We start from the raw sequence: 27,162 nt of genomic DNA on the forward strand, positions 1-27,162 counted from the left end.
CAGGATATATGAGAAAGGAAGAGAATGGAAGAGACAAATTGGCTTGGTTGGCAACATGAAAGCAGTATAGTAAATAATTTTAGATAAACATTCTCTGTACTTGAAACAAAAGGCAGAATATGCAGGAAGAAAGATTGAATTAGATGGTTATTAATGAGCTGTGGATTATTCTTCCTTCCAGGCAATCACTGTGACATTTGTAAATGGGCTTGAGCAGGTCCACTGAGAACTAGAGCAGAGGACAAAGACAGTTGAGTAGGTCAAATGGAATTAACCCTAGCCTAATCACCGGACAGTTAACAATGACCAATTCATCCACCAAGTGGCATGTCTTTGGACTATGAGATGAAACCAGAGCATCCTGAGGAAACACACGTGGTCACGGGAAGAACATACAAGCTCCTATGGACAGCAGCGGGAACTGAATCTGGGTTGCTGGTGCTGTAAAATATCATGCCACCCCAGTTTAGTTAATTTCTCAGTTCAGGGGGAGTTGCTACTATTAATTATTAATAATAAAATTTTAAATGGCTATCGTAAAAACTACATTTGCTGAGTAAGGTGGGGCAGGGTTCTGCAAATAAGGTGTCTCTTGTTAGGTCAACTAGGAGTCGTTGATTCATCCTCAAATTAGTGTCAAATAGCAAATCTACAAGCACAAAAAATGCTTGATGGTTAACAAACATAACATTTAGGCTTATTGTTGTCATAAGTAAACATCGAGGTTTGCCAAAGAAAATGCTTTTGAAAGACAGGTTACGGGTAAGGAAAGGACTTAATAAAGTCCAATCATGCTCAACTTGTCACGTCTGAACTTTTGGTAAAGTTAAGCAGTGCACTTGCTTGCAGCTGTAATACTATGATAGGGGAAGAAGAAAAAGCATGGAAGTCATGGGTGATGGGAAATTTGTAAGGAAGATTGTGGGACCTGTGTAATAAAGTCAAAAACATCAGGGAGGGCAGACAGAACTTACATATCTCAAGCAGAGCTGCTATAATATATTTATTCATCTGGATAATGCATTAATGTTGACTGTCCACAGTACTACATTAAATTAAAATGGAAAGGCATGACAACCATGCACAGTTATGAAATCAAAGTAGAACAATGTAGAGGAAAAGAACAAACTCAATTCGCCCTATCAAAAAATACACTGGGACATAACACGAACTGAAGCTGCCACTTTGGAATTTAAAAAAAACCATTTAATTAAGAGCAGAAATGCCAAAAATAAGTGGCCTTTCCACTTTTCCATCTTCAGTTCTGGAACTTGAGTTTTTTTACGGTATAGTAATGTCTTTGACTAAAAGGCAAAGTCTAAGACATGCAGGTTTGTTTATGACACAAAGATAAATCAGAAAGTGAGATATAAGATATACATAAGAGTGCGTGAGTGTACAGGCAAAGGATAACAGAGTGAGTATTACTGAGAAACAAGAGGCTGATCATTTTAAATGGTGAGAAACCAGAAGAATCTGTAGTACTCTGGGGTTTGGAATTACTAGTTGCAAAATGCAGTGTAAACACATAACAAGGAAAAGGTGCATTGAGCTTTACAGTAACAGCAACAGCAATGAAGAATAAGGGAAGTCTTACTGCAAACCCTTGGCAAGATATTTTTACCATGTTCCTTCCTAAATATATTATTGCTGGGGATACTGTAGCATGAGAGTTTTCTTACAAATAGGGAAATAGGCAGAAGTCAATACTCAATAGAGTTTAGATGAACAAGACACCTCATTTCAATACAGAATGCTCTTAAATGCTACTTCCTCTGAATGCAGAGATTTGATGTAGAGTCTACAAGTTTCAGAGCAAATGTCTTTAATTAAGGACTGAAATAAATCAGAGGAATTCTCTACCTAAGTGAATATCACAGAATATGAGTACTGGGTGAGATTATGGGGTTTAGTTCGAGAATTAGCTGTTATCTCAATGACCTGTACAGCTGACTCAAGGGTTACATTGCTTATCCTGCCTCAGATGTCTTTAATGTAATGTATCATTCTCCAATGAATTTACCCCAAATTAATTTATTTCCAGGAAATTTGTTACTTCTTAAAACTTACCTATATTTTTGAACACTTTGTATAAACTATTTTAGATTGAACAGATTTTATGTACTCATGTTAGGGGACTGTAAAGTAAGCAAAATTAATGCACCATATCTAGTACTCCTCCTTTAAGTTTAGAGCAATTTCTTAAACTTTGAATGATTTACAAATATAATGCAAGGAATTTTCATTGAATAGGTTGTATATAGGTTTGAAGTCTCACACATTCTCTTGCAACATGATTGAGATTATGATCTTGAAACAAAAATACCTTTTTTAAAATTTCCTTTGTCAAGAGTTGATCCAAAGGTAGAGTCCACCAACAGTCTGTACCATGTTCTTTTACCAGTTTGACGAGGTGATCCCTTGTATATCTGTATGGGAGCAGTTACATCTGAGTTAACAACATTAATAATAACAGGTGAATTTTAAAAATACAGTACACATTCAAGCTCAATTCTTAAAGTATTTCTGTATTTATTCCATCTTTAAGCAAGGTTCTGCGCTCTCTTTAGTTAGTATGGCGAGTAAGATGTTGGAAAGGATGCAAAATTAGGCCATCAGGTCAAATGCAACAGAATACAACAGAATCCTTATATATCGTATAAATTAGGCAATGACTGATTAAACTCCAGAGATTAATTATTCTGATAATATTCTGATCAATTGCAAATGATAAACAGTTATATTCAGATAAATAAGCAACCTTATTCACAAAACACATGCTATTATTTGTTAAAGTAATAATATTTCAACTGTAAGGGGGCAGAAATGCCGGCCGGAAACTGAGTGCCGCACTTGTGGGATGACCATTGCAGACTTGGAATTCACGCTCGTCAACGTGGAGAAGCAGCAACGGAATTCCGAGCCGACACTGCAGTCATGTACTGATGAATTAATCCAGCGAGAAGAAACAATGACCCACCTTCGAAGGGATCAGCAGAAACTCAAAACGTCAATTCAGAAAAGATCGGAAGACTTACAAGTTGGGGAAGATCAAGGAAGTGTTCTGACTAAGGCCAACAGAAAACCGAGAGCCCAGGGAGGGGAGTTTGACTACACTCCCAAGGAGGTGAAGAAATGGACGACAGATCTCGGAAAAGGGAGGCGGACGCTTGAAAGGAACCTGAAGATGACTATCGAGAGTTCAAATGAAGTGGAAAAACTGAAAGTTGACCTGGAAGACGTCATCAGGAAGAAAACACTGGGGGCTGAACATCCTTTAACTGCTGCTTTTCAGGTCAGGGTGGAAGAAGCTGGTGGGGTAACTGCATCCCAGATTGAGATGGCCAAGAACCCTGAGTCAGAACTGCTGAGGCTGCGGCGAGAGTTGGAGGAGTCCCCGAAGAAGCTGACGTCTCGACTGCAGGAGGCTGAAGGGGTAGCCCCGGCTAAATGTTTCAGTTTGGAGAGACTTAAACAGCAGCTACCGATCGAGGGAATGAGGAAGAATACGGATTCGAAAGATGATGTGCTGCACATGTGGTACCTGCTGCCTTTCGCTAACTTCCCCGTGAAGAAGGAATCGACCTTTGGCCCTTCTCCCACTGAGTCAGGTGTAGTGGGGAGGGCTAGCTGTGGGCAGTCTGAGTTACGGCAGGACCAGGAAGGAAAAGAAGCGGGGCTCCGGACACGGGATGGGGGCTCCGAGTTGTAATGGTGGCCTGAGTGGAGAGGAGTTGGCAAGCAGGCCTGAGGTATCCCTAGCAGTGTCTGAGCCTTTTGGGTTTAGGTGAGGGGGTACGGAGGTCTCGGAGGGTTAAGAAGCTCCCAGATAGGTTGGCCTATGTAGCGCCTGTGGGACGGGCGTAAGGTCCACTGTTTGGGGAGCACTGTCACTGTGTGTATGTGTGTTGTGTGTCTGTAGGACTGGTTGGCGAGTTATTTAGAAGTCATGAGGACATGACTTTTTTTGGTGAGGGGAGAGTGTAAGGGGGTTTCGTCTCATATGTTACTGCATAGGCTAATTAAAATGGCTTCTTTGTTATGTTATACTTGGGAATGTTTCTTTGTTATGTTAAACGCTGAGAAAGTTTTTGCGCTAGCAGCTTGTTTTGGGTTAGGAGTGTGATAAAAATGTTACGAACCAATTGGGATAGTTGTTATGTTTCTGGTTTATCTGAAGATACTGTATGCGCGGGGTTCTGGGGGAGAAGGCAGGAGAGAGAGACAGAGGATGGACCAGGTGCTGTGATGTCTGCTAACGGGGTCAGACCCCGAGAGGGGCGTTCGGCGAGGAGAGGAGACGGAGATGGACTCGTGTGGAGCATCTGGTCGACCACCGTTGTTGGTCCCAGGCGGCCAGTCGAGGTGGTCCGAGGGGTCGCAGGGTGAAGAAGAAGGGTCCTGAGCTCCAACTGTTTGTGCGCAAAAAGATTGAACTTTGATAAGTGTGGCGTCTTTTATTTTCCTTTTATATTTTATTCTCTATTAATTATATAGTTCCAGTAATATCTATAAACTGTAAATCGTTTAATCGTTTCTGATGTATTGTCTGTTATTTGGGTGGGGTGGGGTACATCACACAGCATCCACACAAACTAGTTACCCAGTTTGGCAGGGCCGAGGGCTGTTTCCCTAGACAACAGCGAGCTGAGCAACCCTGAGGGTGGCCACGGGGGCTACGCAACTGTTTCTTTAATTTCTCATAATACCAAATAAATTTTAATTGATACAATATAAAGAATAATGATGAACCCTATAACTGAAAACAAAATCATAGAAAGATATCAAAAGGGAAACAGAATTACATGTCAGTTGATCATATACAGATCTACCTTTATAAGCCTTTTGCATAAAATTCCCCTTTTCTCTTTGCCAATTTTATGACTGTCCAATAACAGACTGCCATAACTTCATACATGACAAGGCATTAACAGTCTCTCAACAAATTTGATCAAACTGTGTGTTTCCATAACAACTAAAAGCCAATCATTCCAAGCAAGAAAATTTCTAAGAGCATCTGTATCTCATGTCAACATAACAGGCTGTGTTTGCCATTTATGAGAAAATAACCAACCTGTGAATATCAATAACATAGCTTTGGAGTAATAATTTAATATATTTTTGAAACAGCTTATTTTCATTCACTCAATGATCATCATTGCATCTCTTCTCTAATAAGTACTTCCATTAAAGCCTGCTCAAGTTCGCAATTGGTATTCTTATCTTCCCTTCATTAGATATGATAGGTACTTTGAAAAATGACAATTTTGTTAGATATTTTCAACTGCAGTCAAATTTATTATGAATTTCCAAAAGTATGAATAAAACCCCTTTAAGATCCTTTCATACTGTAAAATTTATGATCAAGTAACCAAAATAAAAATAAGTCACATATGCATTCAAATAATTTCCATCAAAATATTTGAAATCCTGCTAGTTACATTGGGTGTGCAAAGTTATTAAATATTTGCAGCGTGGATAATCATTAACTCACATTTATTAACTTCCACATTGGCCAAAGGTTCATAGTGCTATGTTTAAAAAAGAGAAAAGGGAAATTTCTTTTTGTCACTTTTCATTTGATACAAATTCCTGAACAATGCCTGAAGCTAAGGGGAAACACAGATGAGGGGTTTCTTCTCTCATTCTGCTACAAGAACATCACCAGTAAATCTGGCATTCATCATCTAACCAGTAAATCTGAATGATCTGCTATAGCTTGCAAGATCACTTCAGAAGCAGCCATGAGTCTACAACACAATGACTAATGGCAGTCACGTAAAACTAGACCAGGTAAGAATAACAGATTTTATATTCTAAAGCAAAGTTTGTGAAATAAATTTATTCTTTTTCTTTAAAACCAAAGAAATTGGTGTCAGTGAGAATATATTTGTAAATTAAATAATATCAAACTGCTGTAATGAGATATGCTTTTGCGTTCATTGGGACATTTCAGTAAGTTTATAAATAACAGTGCTCTTTCATACCAAACTATAATTTTGTAAATGTTCAATTGAACAAATCATGTAACTATGCTGACAAATCCTGTTTGAATGACAGATAAAACCTTTTAAAGCTTAAGACCTCATTTCCTCATTCTTCAAATTGTAATAAGCTTAAGAGCACTTTACTTTCAAATTTGAGTTTGAAGACAGAGGTGGGTTATACTTTTCTGAAACTTTGAATGCTGAGAAAAGTTACTCTAAAATGAAATAAAAAGATTAAGCATAGAATGACTGTGTTAAAAATATAACATTGTTAATATCAGCGAAAAACAGGCCCAAGTCGCCTGTTGGCAGTCAGAAGACTATCTAACATGGCATTTTATTGAAATTTGCTACTTATAATTGTCAACAAATTCAGTGGTCTAATATAATTAACCCATCTGATTGTAAAACTTGGCCTGGAATTTAGAGGCTATATCTAGGAGGAGTTCTGGTATTGTGTGCCATTTTACTTAGTTTCAACAGCAAAGGGGAATGAGGTAATGCAGCAACCATGACACCAACCAATAAGTGTACAAGCTGATATTGACTGTGCAGAATGCTTATCTTCCAGCATTATCAGAGACAGAGTAGCAAGAGATTGATTACTTGCAGATGGAAGTTGAAGGTGAACAATTTACAGCTTTCTTAACGACAGGACAAGAGTAGAATCAAGCAGAGAAGATAACATGAACGACATTCTGCACCTCCATCAGCAGGTAACCAAATTTACCCTTCCCAGAAAAAATAATGAAATTTCAAGTAACTATTCTTGTTGCAAATGACATTTGTATGTTGTTTGTATTCTAAATGTGAATTACCAGGGAATTTAACAGTACTTTTGTAATTTTAAATTTGTGAAGAGTGCAGAGTAAATTCCCATAATGCCTTGTAACTCTATGTTACACTATCTATAAATCAGTTTTAAGGTACTATTAATTGTACAATATACAACATTTCCTCAAAACTTCTTAGATTCTAAGAATATTCCTCTTATAACTATCCATAACCACAAGGTGAATGTCTTAATGAAATTCTGAAAGGCTTGTAAGAGTGCACAAGTTTATAATCTAATTTGGTATGTTTAAACCGCTAAAAGGGTTAACTTACACGAAATAGTTCTTTTGTATTTTAGCAGTGTACAAGCTTCAGTCCACAGAGCAAAAAACATAACACCAGTTAATATGGATTTTAATTCAATAATACTTTTGATCCTTCATAATGAAAAATCCCAATGTACACTCTTACCCTAAACAAGCTCTTACATTTTGAAAAATAAATTAACAATTTCAGAGGAATATATTGCTTAAAAATCATGTTCCCCAAACATTTCTGGATACAAGACTTTGTATTTAGCTTAACATAACAATTAGTTTTCAGTTTGCTTAAAGACTAGAACAGAAAATGAGGCTCCTTTGAAAATTCTGTTTAGACTATACCCTGTAGCTACATTTTACAAAACAAATCTCAATTCTATATGGAAAATTTTCAAAACACCGATTCTCAAGGTTGCCACTGTCATACCACATAAAGGAAAGGCATTTTAACCCAACAAATACTTTGACATTCTAAGTATTACAGTTGTCTCAGACTTCGTTCTGAATGCCCAAAAGTACATATTGCGCATTCTTAGAAACACCGCGCAAAATAGGCCACTCCAATCCTTCAAGCTGCACAGCTCAGCATTCCTGTGACAATCCCAATTTAACCCTAACAATCCCATGACAATTTTCAATTAACCTACCCAGTACATCACTGGGTGTGGGAGGAAAATGGAGGACCTGGAGAAAGCCCACACATTCCACGGAGAGGATGTATAGAAACTTCTTACAGAGGACGCCGGGACTGAATTCTGAACGCCGATGCCCAAGCTATAATAATATCATACTATCTGCTATGCTACCATAGCATCCCTGTTGCATGCTTTTATAATTTGCTCCATTTATTGTGCAATAATTTGTACAATTTAATGCAATATTTAGGATTTACCTTCTCCAAGAAGGACTTGCTGCAAGTTTTTCTTGTTTCAGACTGATTCTAGACTGTTTTTTTTTAAACTTTGATTCCCCCAGTTTACCCAAATCATTTAAGGTCCTATAAGTACCTCACTAGTGTGTATCATAATGCAAATTAATTTTTAACTATTGGTACTACTTTTTCCATCACAGATCAGTATCAACATGAAAAAGAAGCTATGCTGTTGCAGTTGTCGAAGATTGGTATACGATGAACGTGAACAAATCAGAAACAGAAGAGAACAGCAGTGCTCATCAGGTGTAACAGCAACTCCATTTGGATGGCACTGGCTTCCAGTGGAGTCGCTGTTACTTTCGATGGGCACTTACAGATCAAGGATCTTTTGTCTATTGAAATCATTTCTACAAAGCAACTTTCCCAGTGGTATTACTAGCTTTCCATGAAGTAAAGGTGTGCAAGACTATGACCTATGAATTGACAGCCAGTGCAATTACAGATTTGCCTGTCAGTTCTATAGGCCACTATTTTGTCCATCACTATAACAAAGTCCAACTCAGTCACGACAGCATATTAAGGCTTGTATTTTCTAAAATGTGTTAAATGTAGAAAGGATTGAAATAATTCTACTGTAATAGTTAAAACAAGCTTGTTTTTCCTGCATTTTAGGAAATAAAACAATTTATATACCTTACAACTTGTTATTGCAAACTGTACACGACATTAACAAAACTTGCAAAAGCCTAAACTAGCCAAATATCACAATTCTAAGTGACGTGGAACAAAGTGAATATCTTTGTCAGCCTGAAAATGCAAAGTCCAGCTTCAGGTTGTTGGCATTACGGAGTGACCCACACTGAGGCAATGGGTAGAGACTGTGCTGGGCCTTGAAGCATACATCAGTTCCAGTGTGTCCAACCAATTAACTACACTGTTAAGATAACAGTAACACAGCTAAGTCTGACAAAGTACAAGATAATGAATTGGAGAAAAGTCATTTTGAGAACCTGAGAATACTCAGGAAAATAACTAATAATTTTGAAAAAGATGTAGAGAAATATTTAATAGAGACTGCTGGAAATCTACATTCTGTTAAATTGTAGGAATCACTGACAGCATGATTAAATATAAAGGAAAATTTAAGTGCAAGGAAAGAGACAAGCAAAGAATAAAAAGCAGTCTGTGTTTGTAACGCAAGAGAGATAAAGTAATTGTTCCTACATGAACCAGGGAAAATATATGATAGACACAACTTAGAAGTTAGATAAGAAATATCATAACAACATTTAAAGTAAGAGAAATATTAAATAATCAGGCAACCTGACAAATTGCTCGTATGTTTTATCTACATTTCATGAAACATGAACAAATGCAGAGTCAGGGGAGAAATACAAGAACAAGTTGCCTGCTGGTGACAAGGCAGGAAGTCGAGTGAGGGAATACAGGGTCTGTATTTGCAGCAAGTGGCAGTTAGCGGTGTTCCACAAGATCAGTAGTTCGTGAAACTCTGCTTAGAAATATAATTAATATATTTCTGATTCCAGAGTCTAAGTCAACTATAACATTCACTGGGTAACAATTTATTTTTGGTGGTGTTGGGTAATAGGATTTGGACAGATTAGGAGAATGGGCCAGAACGTGGCAAATGAAATACAATGGTGGGAAATGCATGGTCATGCACTTTGGTAGTAGAAATAAATGTGCGGACTATTTCTAAACAAGGAGAAAATCCAGGAACCTGAGCTGCAGAGGGACTTGGGAGTCCTTGTGCAGAAAACACTGGAGGTTAACTTGCAGGTAGAGTCAGTAGTGAGGAAGGCAAACGCCATGTTAGCATTCGTTTCAAGAGGTCTAGAATACAAGAGCAAGGATGTGATGCTGAGGCTTTATAAGGCACTGGTGAGGCTTCATCTTGAATATTGTGAAAAGTTTTGGGCCCCTCCTCTTAGAAAAGATGTGCTGGCATTGGAGAGGGTCCAGAGGAGGTTCACAAGGATGATTCCAGGATCAAAAGGGTTATTATACAAGGAATGTTTGATGGCTCTGGGTCTGTACTCACTGGAATTAAGAAGGATAAGGGGGGATCTCATTATATGTTGAAAGGCCTAGACAGAGTAGAAGTGGTAAGGATGTTTCCCATGGTGCGAGAGTCTAGGTCAAGAGGGCACCGCCTCAGGATAGAAAGGTGCCCTTTCAAAACAGAGATGTGGAGAAATTTCTTTAGCCAAAGGGTGGTGAATTTCTTGCTACATGAAGCTGTGGAGGCCAGGTTGTTGGGTGTATTTAAGGCAGAGATTGATAGATTCCTGACTGGACATGGCATCAAAGGTTACGGGGTGAAGGCCAGGAACTGGAGTTGAGGAGGAGACAGGAAAAAAAAGTGATTGAATGGCGGAGCAGACTCGATGGTCTAATTCTGCTCCTATGTTTTATGGTCTGATTGGCATCTATACTGAAGAGAATTACAACAAATTACCAGAGAACATTAATAGACTTGCCAAATAGAGAAATAACTTGAAAATGAAACAACACAGGTGAATATAGTACAATACAGGTTTCCCCCACTATCTGAAGGTAGAGCATTCCTATGAAACCTTTCATGCCGAAATGGCGTAAAACGAAGAAGCAATTACCATTAATTTATACGGGAAAATTTTTGAGCGTTCCCAGACCCAAAAAAACCTACTAAATCATACCAAATAGCACATAAAACCTAAAATAACACTAACATATAGTGAAAGCAGGAATGATATGATAAATACACAGCCTATATAAAGTAGAAATAATGTATGTACAGTGTAATTTCACTTAACAGAATTGGGAAGCTTGAGGCAAAATCGATTTGTCGAAAAAAATCGGCACGTACACATGTGCACGTCACACATACACACATTTGCACGCCACGCATGCGCACACACCTGCCTGCGCAAAGCTTCATGGTCATGGTAGTCTTTCTCAGGGTAAACACAAGTTTAAAGCGAGTGTCTTTTTTCATAAAAGTGAAAATCCTCTTTCCGTTAATGAAAACAGGTACTAATGTAGTAGGTCTTTCGTAAAAGCAAAATGTCGTACAGAGAACGTTCGGAAAATGGGGGACACCTGTACTATTCTATAGTATAGGTAGAAAGCATGAATCTTATTACTTGAAAAGTGCAAGTCTAAGCGGGGGGGTGTGGAGGAACACAGTATTAATACAACAATCACACAAGGTTGTATCAGACAGTAGAACTATACAAAAAGCTTGCTTGCTTTTGCTTTCAGGGACACAAATGAAAAGTACGTTTGTCAGAAGGAAATGGGGCTGTGCATGGCATTGAGATTAACAAAAGTATTACTAGAAAAGCAAGGATTTCTGAATTAGGAAAAACACAGAGGCTAATTTTCTTCACTCTGGAGGAAAGGAATTTGAAGTGTTTTGAGAGAGGGTAAGTAAAAAGTTTATTTTCACTTTTGGACATGATACTATCATTACAAGTCACCAAAAAATCCAATGGGGAATTCAAAAGAATCCTTAGGTAAAGAATGGAAAAGTGGAACTCAATACCATACAGAATGTGGTTGAGGCAAACGACAAGCTGGTTCACCGTGGATTACAATTACTGATCCAAACCTTATCACAGTTGTCGACATGGGTTTGTGCATTCTTCTCTTAACCATGTGGTGTTGTGTTGGGTGCTCCAGTTTCCCCTCACATCCCAAAGGTGCACCTGTAGATTAACTGCTATAAATTACCAGTAGCAAAAGAACCAAGGTGAACTGATGGGCACAAGGGAGAGAATAATTTGCAAAGACTATAGAGAAATGAGACTGATGCTGCAAGTAAACTTCAAGATAATAGGCTGAAAAGCCTCTTTCAGTGCCACAATAAGAAAGCATTGGTCTCAGAAGAGAAAGGGTAGAGGGTAGTTTGAGTAGAGAATAAATTCCACCAAGGATTAGATGGGCTCAAGCATCCATACATTCTATATAATCAATGTATGCATTATGTAAAAAATGTATGATGTATAACTGGTGTCAAATGTTAAAGGAAATCAAGTACTTAGCAAATATCAACCAATCAGTTAAATAATTGGTCACAAATAATGACAGAACTCAGCAGAAATGACTGTGGTAAGATTTTGTATTTGGGATGCCACGTAGCAAGTAAGGTTGCACACTGTGATGTCAGAGAACAAAATGGATCACAAAATGGCTGCAAGACAAAGCAGGCAGGAGAAGAGTAATTATTCAGTGTGACCAAAGGTGGAAAATGGGATTGCACAAGATCAGTGTTGGGAAGCCAACAGTTCACAGCTTGTATCACTGATCTAGACTTTAGAATTAAAAACAACTTCTCAACTTACTGATGACACTAAATTAAGTAGCAAACTTATGATAATTTTCTAATCAAACCTTGGTGAATTGTACTTTGGGGAACATGTACAATTTTGTTAACATGTTATATAAAAATAAAGATTTAAAGCTGTCTTGCAGCTTCAGAAACCTAGGCAAGATCCTGACCTCGACTGCTGTTTGGAGTTTGCAAGTTTTCCCTCTGATCATATGTGATTCCCACACATACTCAGTCACCACTCAAATGCCAAACATGTACTGATTTGTAGGTTAAACTGCAATTGCAAATTCCATTTAATTGGTGGAAGGCATGGGAAAGGGGAGGTTGAGAATAAAAGAGGGGAGTTTGAAGCTGATGAAAATGAGAGATAATAGGATTACCATGGATTTGCACTTGATGTGGACATGGTAGATTGGAGATTCTGCTTCATGCTGCAAGTCTCTATGAACTGTCAAAAGATTGAAATAGATTTCTGCCCAATTACATTTTGATAATTATGAGAAAGAAAATTCCAAATGCAGAAAATAAGTGGCAATCCATTTTGTAAGTTTTTAGCATATATTTGCAAAACTCTATCAGATGCAAATATCTATATTGTAATTTACAAGCAGAAAGTGACTTAGAGAAAGTCCAAAGGACATGTATCCAGTGCTCACAGTGTGGCTTCCTGTATATTGTTGAGACCCGACATAGATTGGAAGACAACTTCGCTGAGCACCTTCGCTCTGTCCGCAAGAAAAAGCGGGATATTCTCGTGGCCATCCATTTTAATTCCACTTCCCATTCCGACATGTCATTCATGGCCTCGTCTACTGTCGTGATAAGGCCACACTCAGGTTGAAGGAGCAACACTTTATATTCTGTCTGGGCACCTCCAACCAGATGGCATGAACATTGATTTCTCAAACTTCCAGTAATGCCTCCCCTTCTTCACCATTCCCATCTGTCATCTTATCTATTTACCTGCCTATCACCTCCCTCTGGCCTTGCCTTTTCTTTCTTCTATGGCCTTCTGTCTTCTCCTGACAGATTCCTCTTTCACCAGCACTGTATCTTTCTCACCAATCAACTTCTCAGCCCTTTACTTCACTACCCCCCCGCCCCAAATGACCTTGTGTTTCTTCCTCCCTTCCCCCTACCTTCTTACTCTGATTCCTCATCTTTTTTCCTCCGGTCCTGATGAAAGGTCTTGGCCCAAAACATCGACTGTTCCATAGATGCTACCTGGCCTGCTGTGTTCCTCCAGCATTGTGTGTGTGTTGCTTGGATTTCTAGCATCTACAGATGATTAATGAAGGAACAAAGGTACAGAAAAATAAAACTAACAGAAGAATGTGGGGGATTTAACTTCTGTTCCCTTTGGCAGAGGGAAGAATGGATAAAGGAGCAATGTATTGTGGTGCAAAGGTACAATGATGAGGGGTTAGTGATGATGTCTAACGTGGATCATCATATGGTCACAGTATTTTCAACTGAATGAAGAAATTATAGGGTTAAATGCTTAAATTTATCTCAGCATCATGCATAAGCATTGGAAAATCATGCAGTATGTTTGAACATTCTGCCCACAAACTCCCAAACTGCTTTCCACTTAATCAGTTTCTCTCCGATTTGAAGCATGTGTTGAATGTGAATGTGTGCCATAAGGTTACAGATTTGGTCAATGTACACCATGTTTTTATATACAGAGGGTTGAAATGGTGTAGAAACTATGGGTTAATTTTTTAATGCTTATGGCAGGGAATTTTCATTAGATCATAGGACAAAGGAGCAGAATTAGACCATTCGGCCCATCTAGTCTGCTCTGCCATTTCATCAGATCTGAATTAATTTCCCTCTCAACCCTACTCTCATGCTTTGTCCTTGTAACCTTTGATGTCCCTACTAATCAAGAACCTAACAACCTCCTCTTTAAATGTACCCAATGACTTTGTCTTTACAGTCGTTAGTGGCAATGAATTCTACAGTTTCACCACCCTCTGGCTAAAGAAACTCCTCCTAATCTTTGTCTTAAAGGGATGCCTTTTATTCTGAGCCTGTGCCTTCTGGTCCTAAACTCTCCCACCATTGGAAACATCCTCTCCATGTCCTTTCACTCTATTTTCAATGTACTTAACTAAGAATGACACAGTTCCTTGTTTAGCTTGTAAAATTAACCAAACCTTCATACTCTGAAAAATCTCAGTAAGTTGAGGTATTTAACAGAAGGAACAGAAGCTTTGACATGATATCAAATGCACTTATTATAAGATTAAAAGGAATGAAACCACAATTAGAATTTAGTTAGAGGAAAAAGGAGAGGAAATTAATAGGTGGTTGCACCCATTCCCCTATGTGTTTGAAGTGGGTGGTACTGCATGTTGCAGTTCTCCATCTACTTCTGTTCAACTGGGAACAGAACAGTAAACTTGGTTGGGGAGGTAAATACAAAAATGGACTGAAAGTGTAGAATGGCCAATGCTGTGTTGTAAATGCAATACTGTGACAAAACCCGAATCTGCCATGTCAATGAAAGTATTATTAACGATTATATATACAGTAATAACAAATAAACAATGCACATTCCACAGCACAACACTTACACAAAAATACAGTTTAACAGCACTTACAAAGCTGTTCTTTCACTCAAAACATTTGGGGAGTCTTAGAAAATTAGCACCACAATTTTGTCAAGCTGAACTAGCTCCACCCTTTTACAAAGCATTGTGGAATATTAGTCATAACAAAAGACTGATAGCATCTACCAATGTTCAAAGTCCTGCGAGGGCAGGGACGCCACTACTGTTGCAAAAATTTGGCTGCATTAATAAAAATCTAAATCTAGGTAAGGCTACAAGATACTGAAAGACTATCTTTTAGAAACGTTGATAAGATAGAAATAATACTTGGCAGTTAAGATTTGTTTTATGTCATAACGCACCGTGGCATGACACCCGCCAAACGGTATTTGAGTCAGAACAAGCATCACGTAGGCAAACATACACTCTGGCATATTCTTGGTGTTAGAACAGAGCACTGTACTACTCTTAATTACACAAGTAATGTCATAATACACCCTTCACAAAGAAAGTTCAATTGCTTGGGCAGTACCCTCAACTTTATCACTGTTTACTTTCCTACTTTTCACACTAACGTCCCTGATATTCTTATCGTTAGGAAGCTCAGTAATGCATAATGAACTGGGATCTATTTGAAATTGGCCAAATAATTTCACATTTACCTTGCAGCATATTACTAAATCAATGGTCCACAGTAAATGGGGTTGTGAGGAGCAAGGGATCACAAATGAGGAGGAGGAAAAAGCAGGTGAATATATAAGAGTAACATGGGAAGTAGCTGGTGCTTCAGGACGGACAGAGTTAGAGTGTTGGTAAGGCGTAGAAAAGTCAGGCAGTTACAGCGAGTGCCAAGTTGGGAACAGATAGTCTGGGGATGGAGGTAGAGAAGGTGGGGAAGGGTGATAAATGCTGGCTTTGCCAACACACTCATATATAAAAAAAACCTTGCCAGTGTAAACCAGGAGAAACTTTAGAGCAGTCCCTTGATTTGGTTCTGCAATGGAACAACAGGTTTCAGTTTTTGCATGAAGAGTGATTGGATGAACACTGATCCCTGTGGCAACCCACTATTTACCAATCACCAATCTGAAAGTGACCCTCTTATCCCAGTTGTTTTCTAATCACTTACCATTCCCCTATCAATCCTGCTATTATACCTTATCTCATGAACTTTTACGTTATGTAGTCACCTTTTATATGGCACCTTATGGAATGCCTCTGGAAATATAAATACATTAAATCTACTGGCCCCCTTTTCTGTCCACGTTTGTCATGTCCTCCAGGCAAATCTGTAAATTTGGTTTCCCTTTCAAAATTATATGTTGAATCAGCTTGGTTATCTTAAGATTCTGTAGATATTCTGCCCTTATCTTAAGCACACATTTTCCCCAATGATACATATTAGACTGAGTGATGTGTACTTCCAGTTTTCTGTCTCCCACCTTTTGGGATGTTTGCATTGCACAGGTAATTGTAAACAAAACATCCGTTTACGTAAAAAATCCTGGATGCAGGCCATTAGGTCCAGCAACTTGTCAACCATTCTCTCCAGTAGTTTCCAGAATATTTTTTCCTTTTTGTGGTATTGTTTATCTTCAACTCTTCCTTTCCTGTAACTTCTTATAATTTGAGATTATTGGGATATTTTAGTATCTTTTGGTGTAAAGACAAAATCAAAAAGTCATTTAGAATTTAGGAAACTTAACCAATATTAATTCCCCATCTCATCTTCTAAAAGATCAATGCCTACTTTAGCTGCACACTTCCTTTTTATGTACCTGCAGTAGCTCTTACTCATCTTTTTTAGATTATTTGCTAGTTTACTCTCAAGCTTAACCTTCTTTGTAATTTTTTTGGGTCATCCTTTGTGAATTTGTAAAATGTTCCACTTGGTGCAGGGAATGATGTGGAAATACATCTGGTATCATTCTGGTCGGGACTACTGAAACGTCAATGAATGTTTAATTGACAAGTTAGGCAAATAAAAGATGTTCTTGATTTGGTGAGTCATTGAAAACAAATATAGAAATATATTGCAACATGTTCAAAGCACCTTACTTGTTAATGAGTGGTTCTGCAGTTTCTTTGTGGTAGAAAACTGGAATGGGAACGCCCCAGCTCCTCTGCCTCGAAATGCACCAATAGGTTCGCCTATCCAACATGGCAAGCATGCTATTCATAGCTGATTGTGGAAGCATTTCAACCTTCTTCAGTAACTCCTAAACCGAAACAAAGCAGTGAGAGACAGATTTTTCATACAGATCTCAACTCTAGCCACTGCCCAGAGTTCAAACAATTCTTCTTTTAAAAACACACACACACACACACACACTCCAGTTAGCAGGAAAATACACACAGGGCTAAGGCCAATAACAGCGCTTATCGGCCCACATCATGCTACCATGATGAGTAGTTCTAAAGGACTGATGACTTTTGGCTGCTTCCATGCAAGGAACTCCCAGATGTAAGTTTTGGCGCTGCTAGTCTAGAATGTTCTGAATGACAGCTGCTAGTGCACTGGTCACCCTGCTGTCACTGGATTCCACTTTGGGTGCAATAGTGGAGCCCGATTGCACATGGATTCCTAAACAATTATGCTGAGCGATCTGGCTCTCCAATCCCCCAGATAGACCTCAGTCCAAATATATTTCGAAGTGGATTCTCAGTCTGCTAACTTAGAGGAAAGAGCAATGTTTTTCTTTATTTGAATCTGATATTTTAAGAATAGTAAAATCATGTACAAAATACATTTTCTTGGGGCATTAAGATATACAAATGTTTTTCACATGTCTAGCATTTTATATGATTTAAATATCTTTGTCATTAAATTTCTTATGTTCTTATAACAGATGAGGAAAGCATCCAGAGCCAACAACCAGCCAGCAAGTTTTTGCAACTTGCTGTCTCACCCCTCAATTCCCACCAACCTCTTTCTTACTTCGGCACTCTCCCTTACAACCACAGGCAAAGCAACACTTGCCTTTTCCTTTCTTCCCCTCCCACCATCCAGGAGCCCAAAGTGACATTCCAGGTGAACCTGCAATTCACTTGTATGCTGTGCTACATTTGTGCTCACAACATGGCCTCTTACATTGGAGAAACCAAATGTACATTAGGTAACTGCTTTATGAAACACCCACAAAGTCTGCAAAGATGACCTTAAGCTTCACATTGCCTGCCACCTTACTTCTCCATCTCACTCCTACTTTAACCAACATTTCTACTACAATGAGGCCCAACACAATATTGAGAAGAGCGCCTCATTTTCCTTATTGAGGAATTCTCAGTGGTTCAAGTAGCTCAATGCTTCTTGCTTCATTTTCATTTATTACATACAACATGCAGTTTGTGCCATGCTAGATCAGATACCAGATTTGAACAAGACCCCATTCAAAAAATATTGGTACAGCTGCAATATTTCTTCATCAATTGAAAATGCAGTCCACCACAGTGCAGAATCCACCCACCTTACTTAAGCAGAAATAATTCCTATATATTGAGACTAATGTCACCAAAACAGATTACAGAATTAGAATAATGCACTCATAGTTCTTTCTACAAAAATATCTTGAACTTCCTTATGTTTTAAGGATAGCAACATAATATATTCTTTTACAAGGACAGCAACATTAAACTAATTTAGCTAATTTTGACATTACCTCAAAATTTCTTCCAAATATCAACTATTTTCTTCATCTATTCTGTTTTACCAAACTTCATATCCAGCTTTGTAGTTACCAAGATTGTTGCTGGAAGGAATTTTACTGAAGTTTCGAAATACTGATGTGAGGCGGACAGCACTATTTGAACAATATACTGCAAGTACAATTGCCAGGCACATTTAGAAGTTAAGTGTATTTTAACTCCTGTTCTAATTTGGTATTTTAAAATGTTCTGTTGACTGGAAATTTGTTTTGTCTATGAAAGAAATCAAGAAAGAGAAATTGAGAAAATATGTACGCAATGCTAGTAAAAAAAAACTATATCATAACATGGGGGCAAGGTAAGGTGCTAAAGGAGGAAGGGAAAGAGTGAGGAAGTATAAAACAGGAGCGTAATGGAGAGAACAAGTGCAACCTACAAGAACATCAACATTTACTAGGGCACCAAAGTGCAAATCAGACACTGGTTTCGCTTTACTAATTGAAAACCATTGAGTAGTTTGGTTTGTTGCCCAGTGTCCAGATACTGATTTGGGGCAGCACCAGCTTTGGAGTAATTGCATTGGCAAGAGGCGCTAGTTAAAATATACTGTATCTTTCTCCTTGTCCAAGTCCTTCATGGGAGCAACCATTGGACTGGAAATGTGATATAAGAATGGCACACTCTAGTGGCAAAATCAAAGAACTGCAATGGTGAGACTTCTCTGCCTGTTAGCCAGCTCTAGTTACAGATTACAATCAGAATCAGATATATTATTACCGACATGTGTCGTGAAATTTGTTAACTTAGCAGCAATAGTACAATGCAATACATGATACTATAGTAAGAAATAAATAAATTACAGTTCAGTACATATGCATAGTAAATAGATCGAAATAGTGCAAAACAGAAATAATATACATGAAAAAGCGAGATAGTCTTCATGGATACAATGTCCATTTAGCAATCATATGGCAGAGGGGAAGAAGCTATTACTGATTTGCTGCGTGTGTGCCTTCAGGCTTCTATACCTCTTCCCTGACAGTAACAATAGGAAGCAGGCATGTCCTGGGTGATGGTTTAATAATGGACACTGGATCACTGGGTTCAACAGGGACCTTCACAGAAAAAGTCATATCCTCCCTTTCAAATCGGGCATAAAAGGCGTTGAACTCATCTGGTATTGAAGCATCGCTGCCATTCATGCTACTGGGTTTCGCTTTGTAGGAAGTAATGTCCTGCAAACCCTGCCGGAGTTGTGCATCCAATGTCACCTCCAGCCTCGCTTGGAATTATTTCTTTGCTCTTGAAATAGCCCTCCGTAGGTTTTCTTGTACAGACTTGGGTCACCAGACTTAAATGCTACGGATCTAGCCCTCAGCAGACAACAAACTCCTGGTTCATCAATGGTTTTTGGTTTGAAACTGTACAGCAAGTTTTCGTATGCACACACACATCCACATGGGTTTTAATGAAGTCAGTAACAACTGTGGCACACTCATCCAGATTGGAAGATGAATCCCTAAATACAGTCCAATTCACCGATTCAGTCCTGTAAGCGCTCCTGTGCTTCCCTTGTCCTTACCTTCTTGGTTCTCAGTACTGGTGCTGCAGTTCTCAGTCAATGCCTATACTCAGGGAGTAGAAGTACAGCCAGGTGATCAGACTTTCCAAAGTGAGGGTGTGGAATAGCATGGTAGTTACTCTTGATGGGGGTGTACTATTTCCTCTGGTATTACAAGTGATTTGTTGATGGTAATTATTTAGTGACTCTTTCAAGCTGGCCTGGTTAAAATCCCCCAAAATGACAGTGAAGGCATCAGGATATGCTGTTTCGTGCACGTTGAGCCCACTGCTCAAATCATCTAGAGCCTGTCTGACATTGGCCTGAGGAGGAATGTACACTGCTATTAAAATGATCGCTGAAATCTCCTGCAGCAGGTAAAATGGACGGCATTTCAATTGCAAGATATTCCAGGTCTAGTGAGCAGAAAAGGGATGACACTGATTTATTTGTGCACAAGAGGAGTTGATCATGAGGCACACACCTCCACCTCTGCTTTTGAGAGATCGGACAGTAAATATTCTGCTTCTTTCAACTAAAAATTGATACCCTATTGTAACAGAAATGTTAGAAATTTCAAATTCAATTATTTTACAAGTTTTAAGCACACATGGAAAATGACTTAAGGTTGCATAAAACATCAAAGAATTATACTGCCCTTAGTCATTCATCTTGAAACCAAGCAGTTTTTTAAAACTCCTACCCCATCAAAATACAGTATCTCCCTTGCAGCATCTTCATAGTTGCCCATTTGTTCTCTGGCATTTTTCCTAATTTTTCCCAATTTTTAATATAAATTTAATAGGTCTACATAATACATCGTCCCCAACATCTAAAGTGCACAAAAGCATATCCATTTGGACCAGAGCTTTTATACCCTTACATTTAGTTATTGAACTGTAACTGCTTTCCATTGTAAATATTGTTATTGGTTTCTTCTTTGTGTAATTCTCACTGATAAACAGCTAAACAAAAAGTTCTTTCTTTACATTTAATGTAAACATCAAAGCTGATCATGTCTGGATTAAAACTGCATTATTTCTCCTTTAACAACCCAGGAAGCAATTTTTAAAACAATGTTGAATAGCTCATGCAAACTTAGATAAAGAGTGTCAACTGCTGTCATTGCAGAAAAGGAACATAACCACCATGATACAAGCTACATATTAAAAATATAGGTACAAGCCACACCTCTACAAATTTTGATAATTTTAATAATTCAGTTTCAATATGATCATATTACCTGGGCTCGGTCCTTAATTCTTCCAGTATCTATGAACCATTGTTTACTGGAACGGATAATCACTGGCTTCTTTGTCCGCCAGTCATACGGGTAACTGTGTTGTACATCTTCCTCCTTTAATAACATTTTTGATCCCTGCAACATTTGGATAACTGTAATAAAATTCAGAAAGTAAATTCATAAAAATGTATTCACATTAAAACCCATACACAATTTTCATCTGTGCAACAAATTTAAAGTAGGATGTTCCTATTATGTTGATAATAACCACTCGAGTTCTTGATGTGAATTTATTATTAGTCATTGAGATGGCAGAGAAACAGATCCTTCAAACTGCCAACTCTCTACATTAACCTTCTTTTTATTCTCTAATATTCTGATCAAATGTCACGCACCACCCCTCCAACCATTCATTTACTACAACCAGAGGCAATTTACAGTGGCCAATTAACCTACCAAAGCCTCTTGGACAATATTTACTTGTTATTCTCCTGATCTCACTCTAGTAAACAACATATCTCCCAACAATAAAGATCCTTGGTGAGGCGCTGGAAAACGTAAACCACTTGTCATGTTTCAGGAACCACCTGAAGTCAGTGACAAAATTCACCTGTGTAGCAGCACACTCTAGCCAAATGAAGATTAAGACTTCAAACCCAGTACAAAACTCAGGTGTACTAGACAACATTGATGTCTGCTCTATTAGCTTCTGAAACTTGTACTGTTTACTGAGAAATCACTGACAATTGCAGGATAAATAAATCAGTGATACCCTTAATACATTCAGTTAGCTCCAATTGATAGGCCTCATTATTTACTTCATCTGACACCAGATTCCCAAAACTTACACTCTATTCTGAGCTGTGTTACAGGGAGAGATTAACATGTAGAGAGAGGAAAGGATTCAAAGAGCAACAAACAATCTGCTATAGGATCTCAGTGAGTCCAGCAGCAGCTGTTGAATGAAAGGAATTGGAATTTTCTGGTCGAAACCCTGCACCAGCAAAGGCTTCAAGGTTATTTTCAAAGCCTCCTTGGTATATCTGCACTTACTCCTAAGATTCCCTGGCCTCTAACTACTCCATGTGGCCATGGGATAAACAGGACAGTATCAGAACCTCAAGAATATGTACTGGGTGCACAATGAAGTCCCATGTGAACAACAAAAGAAACACAGCACCTCCTAAATTATCTTCCCACCAACCCAGTCACATCACACATCACCTGGTAATTTTTAGTACCATTTATGAGTCCTACAGTAGCCTCAATGGATTTGTGAAAGGAAAATCATGTCTGATGAATCTTATAGAATTTTTTGAGGATGTACCTAGTAGAGTGGATAGGGGAGAACCAGTGGATGTGGTATATTTGGATTTTCAAAATGCTTTTGACAAGGTCCCACACAGGAGATTAGTGTGCAAACTTAAAGCACACTGTATTGGGGGTATGGTATTGATGTGGATAGAGAATTGGTTGGCAGACAGGAAGCAAAGAATGGGAATAAACAGGACCTTTTCAGAATGGCAGGCAGTGACTAGTGGGGTACCGCAAGGCTCAGTGCTGGGACCCTAGTTGTTTACAATATATATTAATGACTTAGATGAGGGAATTAAATGCAGCATCTCCAAGTTTGCGGATGACACGAAGCTGGGCGGCAGTGTTAGCTGTGAGGAGGATGCTAAGAGGATGCAGGGTGACTTGGATAGGTTAGGTGAATGGGCAAATTCATGGGAGATGCAATTTAATGTGGATAAATGTGAGGTTATCCACTTTGGTGGCAAGAACAGGAAAACAGATTATTATCTGAAGGGTGGCCGATTAGGAAAAGGGGAGGTGCAACGGGACCTGGGTGTCCTTGTACACCAGTCATTGAAAGTGGGTATGCAGGTACAGCAGGCGGTGAAAAAGGCGAATGGTATGCTGGCATTCATAGCAAGAGGATTCGAGTACAGGAGCAGGGAGGTTCTACTGCAGTTGTACAAGGCCTTGGTGAGACCACATCTGGAGTACTGTGTGTAGTTTTGGTCCCCTAATCTGAGGAAAGACATTCTTGCCATTGAAGGAGTATAAAGAAGGTCACCAGATTGATTCCTGGGATAGCAGGACTTTCATATGAAGAAAGACTGGATCGACTAGGCTTATACTTGCTGGAATTTAGAAGATTCAGGGGGAATCTTATTGAAACATATAAAATTCTAAAGGGACTGGACAGGCTAGATGCAGGAAGATTGTTCCCGATGTTGGGGAAGTCCAGAACAAGGGGTCATAGTTTAAGGATAAAGGGGAAGCCTTTTAGGACCGAAATGAGGAAAAACTTCTTCACACAGAGAGTGGTGAATCTGTGGAATTCTCTGCCACAGGAAACAGTTGAGGCCAGTTCATTGGCTATACTTAAGAGGGAGTTAGATATGGCCCTTGTGGCTAAAGGGATCAGGGGGTATGGGGGGAAGGCAGGTACAGGGTTCTGAGTTGAATGATCAGCCATGATCATACTGAATGGCGGTGCAGGCTAGAAGGGCCAAATGGCCTACTCTTGCACCTATTTTCTATGTTTCTCTCAGTCACCTCAGATCACAGAGAACTGAGATGGAAGCAAATAGAAAACTCTTGAATAAGGGTCTCAGCCAGAAACATTGACTGTCTACTCTTTTCCATTGAAGCTGCCTAACCCGCTGAGTTCCTCCAGCATTTTGTGTGTTGCTTCGGATATCCAGCATCTGCAGATTTTCTCATGTTTGTAAATAGAAAAGACTTGCATTAATCTGCATATTTCCTTACAATGACAACTTGTAAGCTCTAATATTCCATCGCAGGCGGAACAAAGGCACAAGCTGGGTACTTCTTTACATGTTAGACAAAAACACCCATCAATTATCATTATCATTGGAAATACTTCTTATTTTCTGCGTTTTTCAAGCTGGAAACAGCATATGGTCAAATAATGTTGAGCAATGTGAGACAACAATATCTTAAATGAAAATTATTTATAAGATTACAGCAAAATAAGAGTAGAGCCTTTGTTGTTTTTTAAAATTTGTTCTGCCATTCCCTCTTCCCCAAAATATCATGCTATCTTGTTGTAGCTAGTTACTGTTTGAAATTGTCATTAGGCAAATTCCAGATTTCACCCAACTAGCTATCAGTTCAGCGCAAGTCTTGAAAGAAGAATCAGCAAACTAGTCAATGACATCTTAAGAGTTGGAGGAAGTTATAAACCACCCTTACCCTGTGCCTGAGTTACTACTCAGCAAATCTACCTGCCTGGATTTATTTATATTCTTTCTTTATTCAAGTTGTTTCTTAGCATTTAGCATTAGCTCCTGCATTGCCAGGAACACCACAAACCTTAGTCCATTTATTGTAATGAAATAAAAGGCACCAAGTCCTCATTGGCATCAGTCTACCTTCATATCCACCATTTTAACCAATTAAGCTAAGGCAACATAATAATGATGAATATCTGGAACCTTCCATATTAGTATAGCTCACATTTATATCTCTAAATTACTGAAAAACAAAATTTTAAAATAACTAAATTACATTCCTTAAGCATTCTACACAAAAGTAATGCTAACCTGTTTCATTTCCTTCTTTGAGGACAAATTTATTCTGAAGTTCTGATCCAGCTGCTTCAGTGAAAACACCATCTTCATCCACTAAACTGTCCTAAAATAGTGAACATTAATGAAAATATTTGAGATCCAACACAAGAGGTGCAAAAATTGCCTTCAATGGAAATAACCTTGATCAATGAACAAATAGATTTTTGAGTATTCAGGGATAAGGAAATAGATTAAGTAGAGCAGCATGCTAGAGACAAATGATCAATAATAACTTGTTGAATGGTGGAGCAGGTGTGAATTACTTAGAAAAGTATCCCTACTTTTACTTATTATAATCTTTTGTTAGCTCTTTTCCCTAGCAGTGGACCTCATTCACATCCCCGGCTTCTATCTAAAGCTGACACAGATTGCTCACTACCTCAGTCTCTTAACTTGGAGCAGTTTGTTGTTGAGCCTACTAAGGGATCAGCTATACTGGATTGGGTAAGAACATAAGAAATAGGAGCAGGAGTAGGCCATCCGGCCCATCGAGCCTGCCCCGCCATTCAATAAGATCATGGCTGATCTGTCTGTAAACTCGGCTCCATCTACCTGCCTTTTCTCCATAACCTTTAATTCCCTTACTACGTAAAAACCTATCTAACCGTATCTTAAATATATTTAGTGAAGAAGCCTCAACTGCTTCCCTGGGCAGAAAATTCCAGAGATTCACCACTCTCTGGGAAAAAGTGTTTCTCTTCACCTCCGTCCTAAATCTTCCCCCCTGAATCTTGAGGCAAACGGTATAATATGTTATGAACCAGAGGTGATTAGGGAGCTTAAGGTTAAGGAACTCTTAGGAAGCAGTGATCACAATATGATTGAGTTCAACTTGAAATTTGATAGGGAGAAAGTAAAGCCTGACTTTGCAGTATTTCAGTGGGGTAAAGGAAATTACAGTGGTATGAGAAAGGAGTGGGCCAAAGTAAATTAGAAGTAGATGCTGGCAGGGATGGCAGCAGAGCAGCAATGGCACAAGTTTGGGAGAAAAATGAGGAAGGTGCAGGATAGATGTATTCCAAAAGCAAAGAAATACTCAAAACAGCAAAATGACAGTAGATATAGGACCACTAGAAAATGAGGTTGGAGAAACAATGGGGGACAAGCAGATGGCAGATGATCTAAATGAGTATTTTGCATCAGTCTTCATTGTGGAATGCACTAGCAGTGTGCCAGATGTTGAAGGGTGTGAGGGTAGAGAAGTGAGTGCAATTACTATTACAAGGGAGAAGGTGTTCAAAAAGCTGAAAGACCCAAGGATACATAAGTCACTCAGGATAGACAAACTGCACCCTAGGGTTCTGAAAGAGCTAGTTGTAGTGATTCTGGAGGCATTAGTAATGATTATTCAAAAATCATTGGACTCTGGCACAGCACCAGAGGACTGGAAAATAGCAAACGTGACTCCACTCTTTAAGAAAGGGGGAAGTCAGCAGAAAGGAAATTATAGACCAGTTAGCCTGACCTCAGTGGCTGGGAAGATGTTGGAGTCAATTGTTAAGGATGAGGTTATGGAGTACTTGGTGACACAGGACAAGATATGACAAAGTCAGCATGGTTTCCTTAAGGGAAAATCTTGTCCAACGAACCTGTTGGAATTCTTTGAGATGACAAGTAGAATAGATAAAAAGGATGCAGTGGATGTTCTATATTTGGACTTTCAGAAGGTCTTTGACAAGGTGCCACACATGAGGCCGCTTACCAAGTTAAGAGCCCATGGTATTACAGGAAAGTTACTAGCACGGTTAGAGCATTGGCTGTTTGGTCGGAGACAGCTAGCGGGAATAAAAGGGTCCTTTTCTGGTTGGCTGCCAGCGACTAGTGGCATTCCCCAGCAGTTGGTGTTGGGACCACTTCTTTTTATGCTGTACAGGAGAATGGGCAAGAAAGTAGCAAATGAAATACAATGTTGAAAAATGCATCGTCGTGCATTTTAGTAGTAGAAACAAATGTGCAGAATATTTTCTAAATGGAGAGAAAAACCAAAAATCTAAGCTGCAAAGAGATTTAGGAGTCCCTGTGTAGAACAACCTAAAGGTTAACTTGCAAGTAGAATCGGTGGTGAGGAAGGCAAATGCAATGTCAGCATTCTTTTCAAGGGGTTTCTAGTACAAATGTGGGCTTTAGGCACTGGTGAGGCCTCACCCTAAGTATTGTAAACAGCTTTGGGTTTGTCATCTAAGAAAAGATGAACTAGCTTTGGAAAGGGTTCAGAGAAGGTTCACAAGGGCGATTCCGGGAATGAAAGGGTTATCATACGAG

The 27,162-nt window shown here is 38.9% G+C and overlaps 1 protein-coding gene and 1 long non-coding RNA gene across 3 annotated transcripts in view; one reads left to right on the plus strand and one right to left on the minus strand.

Moving 5' to 3' along the window:
* iars2 (isoleucyl-tRNA synthetase 2, mitochondrial) overlaps positions 1–27,162 on the minus strand; it is a 105,991-nt gene that overhangs the window by 67,228 nt on the left and 11,601 nt on the right. For both annotated transcript variants that reach the window (XR_011886813.1, XM_072265078.1), the window contains exons 10-13: positions 24,874–24,964; positions 21,299–21,450; positions 16,908–17,068; positions 2,327–2,429 (exon numbers count right to left, since the gene is read on the minus strand). Coding sequence is in view for 1 of the 2 variants with exons in the window: in XM_072265078.1 (XP_072121179.1) it covers positions 2,327–2,429; positions 16,908–17,068; positions 21,299–21,450; positions 24,874–24,964 (507 nt within the window). In the remaining variant the exon portion in view is untranslated. The remainder of the gene's footprint in view (positions 1–2,326; positions 2,430–16,907; positions 17,069–21,298; positions 21,451–24,873; positions 24,965–27,162) is intronic.
* LOC140202183 (uncharacterized) lies at positions 5,597–8,643 on the plus strand. Its single transcript, XR_011887022.1, has 3 exons — positions 5,597–5,793; positions 6,559–6,703; positions 8,153–8,643. It is a non-coding gene; the product is annotated as an uncharacterized lncRNA (long non-coding RNA).

The sequence above is a fragment of the Mobula birostris genome, chromosome 8 (genome assembly GCF_030028105.1).
Source record: "Mobula birostris isolate sMobBir1 chromosome 8, sMobBir1.hap1, whole genome shotgun sequence".
NCBI classification, from domain to species: Eukaryota; Metazoa; Chordata; class Chondrichthyes; order Myliobatiformes; family Myliobatidae; genus Mobula; species Mobula birostris.